Source organism: Oncorhynchus nerka, linkage group LG20 (assembly GCF_034236695.1).
Source record: "Oncorhynchus nerka isolate Pitt River linkage group LG20, Oner_Uvic_2.0, whole genome shotgun sequence".
Classification (NCBI taxonomy): domain Eukaryota; kingdom Metazoa; phylum Chordata; class Actinopteri; order Salmoniformes; family Salmonidae; genus Oncorhynchus; species Oncorhynchus nerka.
The window spans coordinates 15,621,039-15,639,324 of NC_088415.1; the positions used below are offsets into that span (position 1 = coordinate 15,621,039).

The 18,286-nt window shown below is 44.8% G+C and overlaps 1 protein-coding gene across 1 annotated transcript in view; it reads left to right on the top strand.

The window, feature by feature from the left end:
- The window catches only part of LOC115123110 (ERC protein 2-like), a 513,551-nt gene that overhangs the window by 217,986 nt on the left and 277,279 nt on the right, over positions 1 to 18,286 (top strand). Inside the window, exon 12 of the mRNA XM_065005262.1 lies at positions 12,747 to 12,840. Within this exon, the coding sequence (XP_064861334.1) occupies positions 12,747 to 12,840 (94 nt within the window). The remainder of the gene's footprint in view (positions 1 to 12,746; positions 12,841 to 18,286) is intronic.

Sequence of the window (18,286 nt, forward strand, 5' to 3'; positions counted from 1 at the left end):
CTCCCCTTCTACTAATCCTTCCACTCCCCCTCTACTAATCCTTCCACTCCCCCTCTACTAATCCTTTCCCCCCTACTAATCCTTCCCCCTCTACTAATCCTTCCACTCCCCCTCTACTAATCCTTCCACTCCCCCTCTACTAATCCTTCCACTCCCCCTCTACTAATCCTTCCACTCCCCTCTACTAATCCTTCCACTCTCCCTCTACTAATCTGCCCACTCCCCTCTACTAATCCTTCCACTCCCCCTCTACTAATCCTTCCACTGTCCCTCTACTAATCCTTCCACTCCCCCTCTACTAATTCTTCCACTCCCCCTCTACTAATCCTTCCACTCCCCCTCTACTAATCCTTCCACTCCCCCTCTACTAATCCTTCTTCCCCTTCTACGTCCTTATACTCCCCCTCTATTTCCCTCTACTCCCGTCAACTCCCTCTTCCACCCCCCTTCTACTCTGTTCTACTCCTCCACTACTCCCTTATACCCCCTTCTACTCCCTTATTCTCCCTCTCTACTCCATTATACTCCACTCTACTCCCTTATTCTCCCCATCTACTCCATTATACTCTCCGTATACAATTCAATTCAATTGGCTTTACTGGCATGGGAAACATATGTTAACATTGCCAAAGCATGTGGAATAGATAATATACAAAAGGGAATTAAACAATAAAAATGAACAGTAAACATTACACTCCAAAAGAGTAAGGACATTACAAGTGTCATAGTATGTATATATACAGTGTTGTAACAATGTAAACAAATAAATAAGCATACAATGGTGTTTGTTCTTCACTGGTTGACCTTTTCTTGTGGCAACAGGTCACAAATCTTGCTGTTGTGATGGCACACTGTGGTACTTCACCCTATTGATATGGGAGTTTATCAAAATCACGTTTGTTTTCGAAATCTTTGTGGATTTGTGTAATCTGAGGGAAGTATGTGTCTCTAATATGGTCATACATTGGGCAGGAGGTTAGGAAGTGCAGCTCAGTATCCACCTCATTTTGTGGGCAGTGTGCACATAGGCAGACCTGGCTCTCAAGAGAAGACAGGCTATGGCGGCCTTTCTCAATAGCAAGGTTATGCTCACTGAGTCTGTACATAGTCAAAGCTTTCCTTAAGTTTGTGTCAGTCACAGTGGTCAGGTATTCTGCCATTGTGTACTCTCTGTTTAGGGCCAAATAGCATTCTAGTTTTCTCTGTTTTTTTGTTAATTCTTACCAATGTGTCAAGTTATAATCTTATTGTTTTCTCATGTTTTGGTTAGGTCTAATTGTATTGCTGTCCTGGGGCTCTGTGGGGTGTGTTTGTGTTTGTGAACAGAGCCCCAGGACCAGCTTGCTGAGGGGACTCTTCTCCAGGTTCATCTCTCTGTAGATGATGGCTTTGTTATGGAAGGTTTGGGAATGGCTTCCTTTTTCCCCCTTGGTTGTAGAATGTAACGGCTCTTTTCTGGATTTTGATAATTAGTGGGTATCAGCCTAATTCTGCTCTGCATGCATTATTTGGTGTTCTACGTTGTACACAGGATATTTTAGCAGAATTCTGCATGCAGATTCTCAATTTGGTGTTTGTCCCATTTTGTGAGTTCTTGGTTGGTGAGCGGACCCCAGACCTCACAACCATAAAGGGCAATGGGCTCTATGACTGATTCAAGTATTTCTAGCCAGATCCTAATTTGTATATCGAATTTTATGTTACTTTTGATGGCATAGAAGACCCTTCTTGCCTTGTCTCTCAGATTGTTCACAATCTTGTGGAATTTACCTGTAGCGCTGATGTTTAGGCCAATGTATGTATAGTTTTTTGTGTGCTCTAGGGCAACGGTGTCTAGATGGAATTTGTATTTGTGGTACTGGCAACTGGACCTTTTTTGGAACACCATTATTTTGGTCTTACTGAAATTTACTGTCAGTGTTCAGGTCTGGCAGAATCTGTACAGAAGGTCTAGGTGCTGCTGTAGGTCCTCCTTGGTTGGTGACAGAAGCACCAGATCATCAGCAAACAGTAGACATTTGACTTCAGATTCTAGTAGGGTGAGGCCGGGTGCTGCAGACTTTTCTAGTGCCCTCACCAATTTGTTGATATATGTGTTGAAGAGGGTGGGGCTTAAGCTGCATCTCTGTCTCACCCCACGGCCCTGTGGGAAGAAATGTGTGTTTTTTGCCTATTTTAACCGCACACTTGTTGTTTGTGTACATGGATTTTATAATGTCGTATGTTTTTCACCCAACATCACTTTCCATCAATTTGTATAGCAGATCCTCATGCCAAATTGAGGCGAAGGCTTTTTTGAAATCGACAAAGCATGAGAAGACTTGGCCTCTGTTTTGGTTTGTTTGTTTGTCAATTAGGGTGTACAGGGTGAATACGTGGTCTGTCTTACGATAATTTGGTAAATAGCCAATTTGACATTTGCTCAGTACATTGTTTTCATTGAGGAATTGTACGAGTCTGTTGTTAATGGTAATTCAGAGGATTTTCCCAAGGTTGCTGTTGACACATATCCCCCGTTGTTATTGGGGTCAATTTTGTCTCCACTTTTGTGGATTGGGGTGATCAGTCCAGATATTGGGGAAGGTGCCAGAGCTAAGGATGATGATGTTGAGTTTTAGCATAGCCAATTGGAATTTGTTGTCTGTATATTTGATCATTTCATTGAGGATAGCATCAACACCACATGCCTTTTTGGGTTGGAGGGTTTTATTTTATCCTGTAGTTCATTCATTGTAATTGAGAATCCAGTGGGTTCTGGTAGTCTTTCATAGTTGATTCTAAGATTTGTATTTGATTATGTATATGTGTTTGCTGTTTGTTCTTTGTTATAGAGCCAAAAAGTTTGGAGAAGTGGTTTACCCATACATCTCCATGTTGGATAGATAATTTTTCATGTTGTTGTTTATTGTTTTCCAATTTTCCCAGAAGTGGTTAGAGTCTATGGATTCTTCAATTACACTGAGCTAATTTCTGACGTGCTGTTGCTTATTTTTCCCTAGTGTATTTCTGTATTGTTTTAGTGATTCACCTTAGTGGAGGTGTAGACTCAGGTTTTCCGGGTCTCTATATTTTTGGTTGGACAGGATTCTACATTTTTTATTCGATTTTTGCATTCTTCATCAAACCATTTGTCATTTTTGTTCATTTTCTTCTGTTTTCTATTTGAGATTTTTGAGATTTGATAGGGAAGGTGAGAGGTCAAATATACTGTTAAGATTTTCTATTTCCAAGTTTACACCTTCACTATTACAGTGGAACGTTTTGTCCAGGAAGTTGTCTAAATGGGATTGAATTTGTTGTTGCTTAATTGTTTTTAGGTAGATTTCCAAACTACAGTCGTGCCCAAAAGTTTTGAGAATGACACAAATATACATTTTTACAAAGTCTGCTGCCTCAGTTTGTTTGATGGCAATTTGCATATACTCCAGAATGTTATGAAGAGTGATCAGCTGAATTGCAATTAATTGCAAAGTCCCTCTATGCCATGCAAATGAACTGAATCCCCCAAAAACATTTCCACTACATTTCAGCCCTACCACAAAAGGACCAGCTGACATCATGTCAGTGATTCTCTCGTTAAGGGGGTGTTGTTGTGCTGGACTCTTGTCTGGGTCTGTGCTGACTGGAGTGTAATCACCTGCTGTTCCAGCTCCACCTGCCTTACCTCCAGCTGGGTAAATGTATCCTTCATTTCAATGAGGGGGTAGTACTCTGTGCTGGGAGGTTTACTTTCCACTTGGGGTTGCTCGTCTGTGGGGTTATATAATGAAGAGGTCTAGTCTGACCCACTCTGGGTGGGGGTATCTTTCTCAAGGGAGAGCTTCTCCTGCTGGGCTAATTCCTTGATTAGTTGAAAGTCCAGCTGAAACTGTTTGGTGTTGCCCTGTACCATTACTGTTCCAGACTTATAGAGATTTATATTAGCTGACTCAGAGTCCTTGTTGTCTAGTATCCTGAGTTTCCACCCCTCGGTAACACCTCCCCTCTTAACAGAGGGGTAGTGTGCTAATATAGCACTGTACCATGCCAGGGGATGGTCTGTGTGGAAGATGTTCCTATTTTTATAATAGTCAGCAAAAAGTCTCTTGATTTTCCATAAGGAGCTTCATTTTGTAATATTTTCTTGCCTTATCATTCTTTACATACACAGGGTACTGTATTTGAATTACCTCTGAACAGCGGGAGGCAGCTTCTAAGGTCGCTCCATTTGGTTGGAGTAGACTGTTCGACTCTCCTGCCATTGTTGGGAAAGGGCTTTGACACCTCTCACTTGACACGTGAGAGGTCCTTATAAAATAATGTAATGTATTTTTCTTCTTGACTTTTGGAAATAAAATATAGCTTCAGACTAAACATTTCTCTCTCAGTTCTCGGTTGGATGGTGTTTCCAGGTTTTTGTTGTTTTCCAGAGTGTTTGCTGTGTAGCGTTGGAATAATAATCTTTGGCAGCTGTAAACCTTCCAGGTGATTCCATAATTCTGTTCAAAATCAGGTTGTAGGTTTTGATTTGGAGTGGTTATGTTAAAGTTATGTTGTGGAGGGTAGCATCCTATATATGTCCCTGACAAAAAAAATGAAGTTTATCCAACTCTAAATCTATATATTTTTAAGAACATGCTGAAACATGCAAGAGCTCATCTGGTGATGACCACTGTGTCTCCTCTCACTCCCTTATCCACCCTCTACTCCCTTATACACCCTTCTACTCCCTTATACACCCTTCTACTCCCTTATCCACCCTTCTACTCCCGTATACACCCTTCTACTGCCTTATCCACCCGTCTACTCCCTTATACACCCTTCTACTCCCTTATCCACCCTCTACTCCCTTATACACCCTTCTACTCCCTTATACACCCTGCTACTCCCTTATCCACCCTTCTACTCCCTTATACACCCTTCTACTCCTTTATACACCCTTCTACTCCCTTATCCACCCTTCTACTCCTTTATACACCCTTCTACTCCCTTATACACCCTTCTACTCCCTTATCCACCCTTCTACTCCCTTTTCCACTATTCTACTCCCTTATCCACCCTTCTACTCCCTTATACACCCTTCTACTCCCTTATACACCCTTCTACTCCCTTATACACCCTTCTACTCCCTTATACACCCTGCTTATACCCTCCCTTATCCACCCTTCTACTCCCTTATACACCCTTCTACTCCTTTATACACCCTTCTACTCCCTTATCCACCCTTCTACTCCTTTATACACCCTTCTACTCCCTTATTCACCCTTCTACTCCCTTATACACCCCTCTACTCCCTTATCCACCCTTCTACTCCCTTATACACCCTTCTACTCCCTTATACACCCTTCTACTCCCTTATACACCATTCTACTCCCTTATCCACCCTTCTACTCCCTTATCCACCCTTCTACTCCCTTATCCACCCTCCTACTCCCTTACACACCCTTCTACTCCCTTATCCACCTTTCTACTCCTTTATCCACCCTTCTACTCCCTTATCCACCCTTCTACTACCTTATCCACCCTCCTACTCCCTTATACACCCTTCTACTCCCTTATACACCCTTCTACTCCCTTATCCACCCTTCTACTCCCTTATACACCCTTCTACTCCCTTATACACCCTTCTACTCCCTTATCCACCCTTCTACTCCCTTATACACCCTTCTACTCCCTTATTCACCCTCTACTCCCTTATTCACCCTCTACTCCCTTATACACCCTTCTACTCCCTTATCCACCATTCTACTCCCTTATTCACCCTTCTACTCCCTTATACACCCCTCTACTCCCTTATACACCCCTCTACTCCCTTATACACCCTTCTACTCCCTTATCCACCCTTCTACTCCCTTATCCACACTTCTACTCCCTTATACACCCTTCTACTCCCTTATACACCCTATCCACCCTTCTACTCCCTTATCCACCATTCTACTCCCTTATCCACCCTTCTACTCATTTATCCACCCTTCTACTCTCCCTTCTACACCCTTCTACTCCCCCTTCTACACCCCTTCAACTCTCCTTCTCTACTCCCTTGTAACCCCCTTCTACTCTCACCTCTACTCCCTTCCACACCCCCTTCTACTCCCCCTTCTACAACCCTTCTACTCCCCCTTCTACAACCCTTCTACTCCTACTCCCCCTTCTACAACCCTTCTACTCTCCCTTCTACTCCAATCCTCCTTATGACAACAGTATCTCTGAGAGGGGGGTGAAGACGAGGGGGATGGGGAGGAGGGTTGATGGGAGCAGAAGATGTCTGTCAGTATGACTAGTCCTGACATAGGGCTCAAAACCAATGCATCACTACTCTCACTACTTATGGTGATAGAGAGAGCAGGCGGCATTGCTTTTTAGGATCTTATTTATCCATTTATTAGGTTTATTTTCAGAAGGCCAGAATATAAATTACCCGCCAACATCGCCGCTGACAGGACATGAGACACACGCACGCACGTACCTACACACACACACACACACACACACACACACACACACACACACAGTAGTTCACAAGCCAGCGTGGCAAATATTTGTCCGTATGTAGAGGAACTTGTGGATTGGTAGCAGGGTAAACAGGTCAGTCAGTCTGAATATGTAATAATGTATACACACAGAGCAGGCGCTGGTTGAGAAGCTGTTTACAGTAGCTGAGAGTTCTCTTATGGGATAATTTGTCACTGTCAGCTCTCTTTGCTTATGGGTCGTTCCACGAAAAGAGTTCCTTTTGTGTAGAAATAGTGCAACAAAATTTGCAGTGTCGTGGGGAACAAGAAGATCCCCCTCCCTCTGGCTAGAAACTCATTACAGGTTTTGAAAATCGCTGTTTTTATTTTAATCCTACCCTGTGATGTCACATGGAAGCATTTTTTCTCTTTTTAATCGCATATTATAGAAACGTGCCATTTTCACATATGTAGACACTGGTATTGTGATGGAGATAATGAAAATACGGTTTAAAAGTGGCAGAATTGTCCTTTTAAATGAAGTGTCATTTGATATAGACCATATGGAGATTTCAATATATCAGAATAAAGCCTTGCTAATGTGGCTATATTCAGCATTTTGACATGTCCCACCATCAACCCTGTGTCACTTTTACCATGATCTCAACCCACTTCATCTGAACATTTCCCGAAGTTTCACCATCATTGTAATGCCCTAGTTATTCTGTTACCTTGAAAACGTCATTTCTGAATATTAATATTTTTTCAATGTGATTAGTGCTTAATTTACGTTCCGTGAACTGAACTCTCGTTTTAATATTGTGAAGATATTCCTTTCAAAAAAAATATTCAACAGAAACATTGAACATATAATAGTCAAATCATAGTGAGCATGTCGAGCATAACACATCAACCCTGTTACCCAGAGATAGACAGGCTAGAATAACACATCAACCCTGTTACCCAGAGATAGACAGGCTAGAATAACACATCAACCCTGTTACCCAGAGATAGACAGGCTAGAATAACACATCAACCCTGTTACCCAGAGATAGACAGGCTAGAATAACACATCAACCCTGTTACCCAGAGATAGACAGGCTAGAATAACACATCAACCCTGTTACCCAGAGATAGACAGGCTAGAATAACACATCAACCCTGTTACCCAGAGATAGACAGGCTAGAATAACACATCAACCCTGTTACCCAGAGATAGACAGGCTAGAATAACACATCAACCCTGTTACCCAGAGATAGACAGGCTAGAATAACACATCAACCCTGTTACCCAGAGATAGACAGGCTAGAATAACACATCAACCCTGTTACCCAGAGATAGACAGGCTAGAATAACACATCAACCCTGTTACCCAGAGATAGACAGGCTAGAATAACACATCAACCCTGTTACCCAGAGATAGACAGGCTAGAATAACACATCAACCCTGTTACCCAGAGATAGACAGGCTAGAATAACACATCAACCCTGTTACCCAGAGATAGACAGGCTAGAATAACACATCAACCCTGTTACCCAGAGATAGACAGGCTAGAATAACACATCAACCCTGTTACCCAGAGATAGACAGGCTAGAATAACACATCAACCCTGTTACCCAGAGATAGACAGGCTAGAATAACACATCAACCCTGTTACCCAGAGATAGACAGGCTAGAATAACAGAGATAGACATCAACCCTGTTACCCAGAGATAGACAGGCTAGAATAACACATCAACCCTGTTACCCAGAGATAGACAGGCTAGAATAACACATCAACCCTGTTACCCAGAGATAGACAGGCTAGAATAACACATCAACCCTGTTACCCAGAGATAGACAGGCTAGAATAACACATCAACCCTGTTACCCAGAGATAGACAGGCTAGAATAACACATCAACCCTGTTACCCAGAGATAGACAGGCTAGAATAACACATCAACCCTGTTACCCAGAGATAGACAGGCTAGAATAACACATCAACCCTGTTACCCAGAGATAGACAGGCTAGAATAACACATCAACCCTGTTACCCAGAGATAGACAGGCTAGAATAACACATCAACCCTGTTACCCAGAGATAGACAGGCTAGAATAACACATCAACCCTGTTACCCAGAGATAGACAGGCTAGAATAACACATCAGCCCGGTTACCCAGAGATAGACAGGCTAGAATAACACATCAACCCTGTTACCCAGAGATAGACAGGCTAGAAAAACACATCAACCCTGTTACCCATAGATAGACAGGCTAGACATGTTTTAGCAAGTCCATTTTATGTGAAACTTGTATTCAATTGCCCCTCCCTGTTGCACAAAACAGGAAGTGACAAGGGGATTTATGGCTGATTCAAGAATAGATCTTCATCACTGTTACATCACTGTTGGTTTTTGTTATTTTTTCAAACTAATGAAAAAGAATGAGAAACAAAATATATACTTGTTATTAATGTAAAATAAAAAATGTACATAGATGGGTCAGAGTTTGTAATGTCTTTCTCTAATATCATTTGGCACTTAAAATACGCTTACTATAGTTTTTAAATTGTTTTACTTACCTCTTGAGATGGAAGATGGCACTGCAGTTGACCAATTCTGCTTTTTTGTGTGTTTTTTATGCTGATCTTACGTTTTTGTAAATAATATTTCCTATGACCGAAAACAGCTTCTGGACATCAGAACAGTGATCACTAACATGGATTTGGATGAAGAATACTACTTCAACGACTTGGCAGCTGTGGATGTTTTGCTCATTCCGGACCATACTGTAATCCTGGAAAGAGACGGCGCAAGAGAGGCAATCGAGCTCCTCTATGTCGGCGAATTAACAAACCGTCTCTACTCTCCGTTCTACTAGTAAAAGTACAATCACTAGAGAATAAACTGGATAAGCTCAGTTCGAGACTATCCTATCAAAGGGACCTGAAGAACTGTAATATCCTATGTTTCTCTGAGTCGTGACTGAACAAGGATATGGATAATATACATTTAGTTGGTTTTTCTATGCATCGTCAAGACCGGACGGCAGCTCTGGGTTAAAGAACAGCTGGTCAGTGATCTCTAATGTTAAAGAAGTCTCTAGGTTTCGCCTGAGTTAGAATATCTCCTGATAAGCTGCAGAACATACTATTTCCTAGAGAATTTGCATCTATATTTTTCGTAGCTGTCTAATTTCCACCAAAAACCAATGCTGGCACTAAGACCAATCTCAAATGAGTTGTATAGTGCCATAAGCAGACAAGAGAGGCAGTGGCCGGTGATTTAAAAAAAATAATGTAATCTTTACTCCACACACAGAAATGCATACAAAGCTCCCCCTCACCCTCCATTTGGTAAATCTGACCATAACTCTATCCTCCTGATTCCTGCTTACAAGCTAAACTCAAATGGAAGTCATCTGATGACATAGATGCTAAACTACAGGAATGTTTCGCTAGCACAGACTGGAATATTTTCTGGGATTCATCCAATATCATTGAGGAGTTTACCACATCAGTCACCAGGTTCAATAATACGTGCATCAGCAACATCCTCCCCACAGTGACCGTTTGTACATATCCCAACCAGAAGCCATGGATTACAGGAAACATACGCACTGAGATAAAGGCTAGAGCTGCCGCTTTCAAGGAGTGGGACACTAATCCAGACACTTAAATGATATCCCGCTACGTCCTCCAACAAACCATCAAACAGTCAAAAGGTCAATAAACGACTAAGGTCGAAACCTACTTCGCCAGCGCTGATGCTCATGGAGGTGGCAGGGCTTGCAAACCATCACGAATTACAAAAGGATACCCAGCCGCGAGTTGCCTAGTGACGCAAGTCTAGCATACAAGACATATTCCTTCTATGCTCGCTTCGAGGCAAGTAACACTGAATCATGCATGAGAGCACCAGCTGTACCGGACGACCGTATAATCTTGCTCCACAAGGCCACGTGGTCAGAAGGATTAACAGGACATGTACTCTGAGCATGCGCTGACCAGCTGGCAAGTGTCTTCACTGACATTTTCAAACTCTCCCTGATCCACTCTGTAATAAATACATGTTTCAAGCAGACCACCATAGTCTCTGTGCCCAAGAACGCCTAGGGAACCTGTCTAAATGACATTCACCCTGTAGCACTTACATCTGTAGCCATGAAATGCTTTGAAAGGCTGGCCATGGGTCACATTAACACCATCATCCCAGACACCTTGGACCCACTCCAATTCGCATAACACCCCAACAGACCCACAGATGATGCAATCTCTATTGTACTCCACACTGCCCTCTCCCAGCTGAACAAGCGGAACACCTACGTGAGAATGCTGTTCATTGGTGTTGAACACTGAGTCATAGTGCTCGTCATAGTGCTCATCACTAAGCTCAGGACCCTGGGACTTGAACACCTTCCACTGCAACTAGTTCCTGGGCTTCCTAATGGGCCACCCCCAGGTGGTGAGGCTAGAAACAACACGGGAGCCCCTCAGGGGTGCGTGCTTAGTCCCTTCCTGTTCAACAACAACATCTCCCTCAATGTCAGCAAGACCAAGGAGCCGATGGACTACAGGAAACGGAGAGTCGAGCACGCCCCCATCCACATTGATGGGCTGTAGGGAAGCGTGTTGAGAGCTTCAAGTTCCTCTGTGGCCACATCACAAATTATCATGGTCCAAACACACTAACACAGTCATATAGAAGGCACGAGAAGGCCTCTTCCCCCTCAGGAGGCTAAAAAGATTCGGGAAGGGCCCTCAGATCCTCAGAAAGTTCTACAGCTACTCCAATGAGAGCATCTTAACTCGCTACATCACCGCTTGGTATGGCAACTGCTCGGCATCCAAGGCGCTATAGAGGGTGGTGTTTATTGCCCAGTACATCACTGGGGCTGAGCTCCCTGCCAACCTGGATACCGGGCGGTGTCAGAGGAAGTCTTTAAGTATTGTCAAAGACTCCAGACACCCAAGTCATAGACTGTTTCTCTGTGTGTGTGTGTGTGTGTGTGTGTGTGTGTGTGTGTGTGTGTGTGTGTGTGCGCGTGCCCGTGCGGATCTCAGTTGTAGGGTATATTATTGGGAGTATGTCTCCTTTATAGAGTATAAACACACAGAAACCAACCCAGGTAATTCATGGGTTAGCTCTGTAATCAGCTCCTTTACACTACACACTTCTGATGACAGATTTACACACCAGCACAGTGTGAGTGTGTGTGTGTGTGTGTGTGTGTGTGTGTGTGTGTGTGTGTGTGTGTGTGTGTGTGTGTGTGTGTGTGTGTGTGTGTGTGTTTGCATGCTGAGAGATTTACACAAGTAGTGTCTCTTTGCCACCTGTCAAGTCTCATCTTGTCTCTTTCGTCTCCATAACTAGGCAAGTCAGTTAAGAACAGATTCTTATTTACAATGACGGCCTACCCCAGCCAAACCCGGACGACTGGGCCAATTGTGCGCCGCCCTATGGGAGTCCCAATCATGGCCGGTTGTGATACAGCCTGGATTCGAACCAGGGTGTCTGTAGTGACGCCTCTAGCACTGAGATGCAGTGCCTTAGACCACCTGGGAGCCCCATGTTTCAATAGACTCTCCACCTGGGAGCGCCATGTTTCACTAGACTCTCCACCTGGGAGCCCCATGTTTCAATAGACTCTCCATCTGCAAGCCCCATGTTTCACTAGACTCTCCACCTGGGAGCCCCATGTTTCACTAGACTCTCCACCTGGGAGCCCCATGTTTCACTAGACTCTCCACCTGGGAGCCTCATGTTTCACTAGACTCTCCACCTGGGAGCCCCATGTTTCAATAGACTCTCCATCTGCAAGCCCCATGTTTCAATAGACTCTCCACCTGGGAGCCTCATGTTTCACTAGACTCTCCACCTGGGAGCCTCATGTTTCACTAGACTCTCCACCTGGGAGCCCCATGTTTCAATAGACTCTCCACCTGCAAGCCCCATGTTTCACTAGACTCTCCACCTGGGAGCCCCATGTTTCAATAGACTCTCCACCTGCAAGCCCCATGTTTCACTAGACTCTCCACCTGGGAGCCCCATGTTTCAATAGACTCTCCACCTGGGAGCCCCACATTTCAATAGACTCTCCACCTGGGAGCCTCATGTTTCACTAGACTCTCCACCTGCCTGGGAGCCCCATGTTTCACTAGACTCTCCACCTGGGAGCCTCATGTTTCAATAGACTCTCCACCTGGGAGACCCATGTGTCACTAGACTCTCCATGACACAACACAACATACATTATGTAATGTTTTTGTGGATCAGTTTACAGTTTGTCTTAGCATGCACTTTCTTAGAATCTTATTCTCTCTCTCTTTGAAGGCAAGTGAAGTGTCCAAACATCCTTAAACAGATGGTTTCAGGGGAGAGGAGGCCAGATGGACAGACTGACGGACATCCACACCACATCTCACAGGTGTGTCTATGTGTGTTTGTGGGAGTGTGTGTAGGGCTGTACTGAGGGGTTGATATGCTCCGACTCCTGATCATGCCACTATTCCCAGGCACTGGATAAAGTACAGTACCCTTCCCTGCCAGCGTAGACTGACTCTGTTACACTTCTCTCTCTAATCTCTCCCCCTGCTCTAGGTTACACCCCCCGGCCCCTCTCTCTCTCTCTCTCTCTCTCTCTCTCTCTCTCTCTCTCTCTCTCTCTCCCTCTGTCTCTCCTTCTCTCCCCCCTCTCTCTCTCTCTCCCTCTGTCTCTCTTTCTCTCTCCCTCCTCTCTGGGGTGGGATGGGGCTCTCTCTGTCTCTCTCTTTCCCCCTCTCTCTGTCTCTCTCTGTCTCTCACACCCCTCTCTGTCTCTTACTCACTCTCACCCTGTCTCTCTCTCTCTCTCCCCACTCTCTGACTCTCTCTCTACCCTGACTCTCTCTCTACCCTCTTTCTGACTCTCTCTCCCCCTCTATCTCTCTCACCCACTCTCCCCCTTTCTCTCACCCCCTTGCTCTCTCCCCCTCTCTCTCACCCCCCTTGCTCTCTCCCCCTCTCTCTCTGTATCTCTCTCCCCCACCCTCTCTCTCTATCTCACCCCCTCTGTCTATCTCACCCCCTCTCTCTCTCCTCCTCTCCCGTCTCTCTCTCCCTCTCTATCCCCCTTTTTCTCTCTCCACCCTCTCTCCCCCACCCTCTATCTCACCCGCTCTTTCTCTCTCCCTCTCTCTCTCTCTCCCTCTCTCTATATCTGTCTCTCCCTCTCTCTCTCCCCCTCTCCCCACCCTCTATCTCATCCCCTCTCCCCACCCTCTATCTCATCTCACCCCCCTCTCTCTCCTCTCCCTCTCTCCCTCCCCCTCTCTCTCTCGCTCTCCTCTCTCTGTCTCTCTCTCACCCTCTCTCTCTCTCACTCTCTCCCCCTCCCTTTCCTCCTCTTTCTCCCCCTCTCCCCCTCTCTCTCTCCCCCACCCCTCTTTCTCTCCCCTTCTATCTCTCTCCATCTCTCTCTCTCTCTCTCTCTCTCTCTCTCCCTCTGTCTCTCTTTCTCTCTCCCCCCTCTCTCTCTCTCCCTCTGTCTCTCTTTCTCTCTCCCCCTCTCTCTCGCCCCCCCTCTCTCTCTCTCTCTCTCTCCCTCTCTCTCTGTCTCTCTCCCTCTCTCTCCCTCTCTCTCTGTCTCTCTCCCTCTTTCTCTATCCCTCTCTCTCTCTCTCTCTCTCTCTCTCTCTCTCTCTCTCTCTATCCCTCTCTCTCTCTCTCTCTCTCACTCTCCCCCCTCTCTCTCTCCATCTCTCTCTCTCTCCCTTTCCCCTCTCTCTCTCCCTCTCCTCTCTCTCTCTCTCCCTCTGTTTCTCTTTCTCTCTTTTGGATGTCTGGCATCCACACATAGGTTATTTCCCCCCCGAAACACTTCCTCTGTTCTTTAATGAACACAAATGTTGCTCTCACCTGGGAGAGGAGTCCCAGTCTGAGGGAGGGAACGTTGACATGGTATAGACAGAAGGAGTGTCGACAGATGAAAGACTTCCTCGTTGTAGTTTAGAAAAACTCATGTGGCAGTTGTTGAGGTAGCCCGGTGCTGACCAATACTAATGTTCTACCACCTGAGTAACGGCACCTCTTACAGAATACAAGCTGTACATTTTTTTTCTCCGAAATGAAAAAAGAGTACCAGGGTTTTTATAGTTGCTTTGTTTGTTACGCATGATGCCAAAACATAACAAGCTGCACTTGTATGGTAACTCATGTATAGTGGTGTTTCTCAGTAGCCCTCATGTCTTACTGTCTCACTGCACGCTGGGATTGTGTTGGAGCCACCAGGCTTTAAAGGCCCCTATTCCTCGCTCTCTCGCTCACTCTCTCTCTCAATCTCTGGTCCCATCAGGAACACAGCACGCTCTGAGGGTAAACACAAACAAACACTTCCTTTGTGGTTTATCCAGCCGCTGAAAGGTACCCAGCTGAGTTTATATGGGGGAGCGATAGCATCGCTCTGTGATCGTCTCCATCTCACCGTGCTGCACATCTCCCACAACCCTCATATTGCATTCACTCAACTCTGATCTCCCCGCCCTTACCCACAACAATCACACTCCATAACCATTTCTACTTTATTCTTCATCCAGACTATAACAAAAGAAACGTGGTCACTGACACGATCCTGGAGAGGTAAGGGGTGCTGTTTTTTTTATTCCAGCATAGCATCAACACACCTGATTCAGCTCGTCAAGGGCTTGATGACTAGTTGAAGTCATTTTAATGTCATTCATCATCTACTGTGCTGGAGATGTAGAGAGATGGATACAGAGAGGTAGAGAGATAGATACAGAGAGGTAGAGAGATAGATACAGAGAGGTAGAGAGATAGATACAGAGAGGTAGAGAGATAGATACAGAGAGGTAGAGAGATGGATACAGAGAGGTAGAGAGATAGGTAGAGAGATGGATACGGAGAGGTAGAGAGATAGATACAGAGAGGTAGAGAGATAGATACGGAGAGGTAGAGAGATAGATACAGAGAGGTAGAGAGATAGATACGGAGAGGTAGAGAGATAGATACAGAGAGGTAGAGAGATAGATACGGAGAGGTAGAGAGATAGATACGGAGAGGTATGGATACGGAGAGGTAGAGAGATGGATATGGAGAGGTAGAGAGATAGATACAGAGAGGTAGAGAGATAGATACAGAGAGGTAGAGAGATGGATACGGAGAGGTAGAGAGGGAGAAAGATGGATACAGAGAGGTAGAGAAGGAGGAAGATGGATACAGAGAGGTAGAAAGATGGATACAGAGAGGGAGAACGATGGATACAGAGAGGTAGAGAGATAGATACGGAGAGGTAGAAAGATGGATACATAGAGGTAGAAAGATGAATACAGAGAGGTAGAGAGATAGATACAGAGAGGTAGAGAGATAGATACAGAGAGGTAGAGAGATAGATACAGAGAGGTATAGAGATGGATACAGAGAGGTAGAGAGATAGATACGGAGAGGTAGAGAGATGGATACGGAGAGGTAGAGAGGGAGAAAGATGGATACAGAGAGGTAGAAAGATGGATACATAGAGGTGGAAAGATGGATACAGAGCGGGAGAACGATGGATACAGAGAGGTAGAGAGATAGATACGGAGAGGTAGAAAGATGGATACATAGAGGTAGAAAGATGGATACAGAGAGGTAGAGAGATAGATACAGAGAGGTAGAGAGATAGATACGGAGAGGTATAGAGATGGATACGGAGAGGTAGAGAGGGAGAAAGATGGATACAGAGAGGTAGAGAAGGAGAAAGATGGATACAGAGAGGTAGAGAGATAGATACGGAGAGGTAGAGAGATAGATACGGAGAGGTAGAGAGATAGATTCGGAGAGGTAGAGAGATAGATTCGGAGAGGTAGAGAGATAGATACGGAGAGGTAGAGAGATGGATACAGAGAGGTAGAGAAGGAGAAAGGTAGAGAGATAGATACAGAGAGGTAGAGAGATAGATACAGAGAGGTAGAGAAGGAGAAAGGTAGAGAGATATATACGGAGATGTAGAGAGATGGATACTGAGAGGTAGAGAGATAGATACGGAGAGGTAGAGAGATAGATACGGAGAGGTAGAGAGATAGATACGGAGAGGTAGAGAGATAGATACAGAGAGGTAGAGAGATAGATACGGAGATGTAGAGAGATGGATACTGAGAGGTATAGAGATAGATACGGAGATGTAGAGAGATAGATACGGAGAGGTAGAGAAGGAGAAAGGTAGAGAGATGGATACAGAGAGGTAGAGAGGGAGAAAGATGGATACAGAGAGGTAGAGAAGGAGAAAGGTAGAGAGATAGATACGGAGAGATAGAGGAGAAAGATGGATACAGAGAGGGAGAGAAGGAGAAAGGTAGAGAGATAGATACGGAGAGGTAGAGAGATAGATACGTAGAGGTAGAGAAGGAGAAAGATTGATACAGAGAGGTAGAGAAGGAGAAAGATTGATACAGAGAGGTAGAGAAGGAGAAAGATGGATACAGAGAGGTAGAGAAGGAGAAAGATTGATACAGAGAGGTAGAGAAGGAGAAAGGTAGAGAGATGGATACAGAGAGGTAGAGAAGGAGAAAGATTGATACAGAGAGGTAGAGAAGGAGAAAGGTAGAGAGATGGATACAGAGAGGTAGAGAAGCAGAAAGATGGATACAGAGAGGTAGAGAAGGAGAAAGGTAGAGAGATAGATACGGAGAGGTAGAGAGATAGATACGGAGAGGTAGAGAAGGAGAAAGATTGATACAGAGAGGTAGAGAAGGAGAAAGGTAGAGAGATGGATACAGAGAGGTAGAGAAGCAGAAAGATGGATACAGAGAGGTAGAGAAGGAGAAAGGTAGAGAGATAGATACGGAGAGGTAGAGAGATGGATACGGAGAGGTAGAGAAGGAGAAAGATTGATACAGAGAGGTAGAGAAGGAGAAAGGTAGAGAGATGGATACAGAGAGGTAGAGAAGGAGAAAGATTGATACAGAGAGGTAGAGAAGGAGAAAGGTAGAGAGATAGATACAGAGAGGTAGAGAAGCAGAAAGATTGATACAGAGAGGTAGAGAAGGAGAAAGATGGACACAGAGAGGTAGAGAAGGAGAAAGATTGATACAGAGAGGTAGAGAAGGATAAATATGGATACAGAGAGGTAGACAGATGGATACAGAGAGGGTGAGAGGGAGAAAGATGGATACAGAGAGGGAGAAAGATGGATACAGAGGGGTAGAGAAGGAGAAAGGTAGAGAGATGGATACAGAGAGGTAGAGAAGGAGAAAGATTGATACAGAGAGGTAGAGAAGGAGAAAGATGGATACAGAGAGGTAGACAGATGGATACAGAGAGGGTGAGAGGGAGAAAGATGGATACAGAGAGGGAGAAAGATGGATACAGAGGGGTAGAGAAGGAGAAAGGTAGAGAGATGGATACAGAGAGGTAGAGAAGGAGAAAGGTAGAGAGATGGATACAGAGAGGTAGAGAAGGAGAAAGATGGATACAGAGAGGTAGAGAAGGAGAAAGATTGATACAGAGAGGTAGAGAAGGATAAATATGGATACAGAGAGGTAGAGAGATAGATACAGAGAAGTAGAGAGATGGATACAGAGAGGGCGAGAGGGAGAAAGATTGATACAGAGAGGTAGAGAAGGATAAATATGGATACAGAGAGGTAGACAGATGGATACAGAGAGGGTGAGAGGGAGAAAGATGGATACAGAGAGGTAGAGAAGGAGAAAGATGGATACAGAGAGGTAGACAGATGGATACAGAGAGGGTGAGAGGGAGAAAGATGGATACAGAGAGGTAGAAAGATGGATACAGAGAGGTAGAAAGGTGGATACAGAGAGGTAGAGAAGGAGGAATATGGATACAGAGAGGTAGAGAGATAGATACAGAGAGGTAGAGAGATAGATACGGAGAGGTAG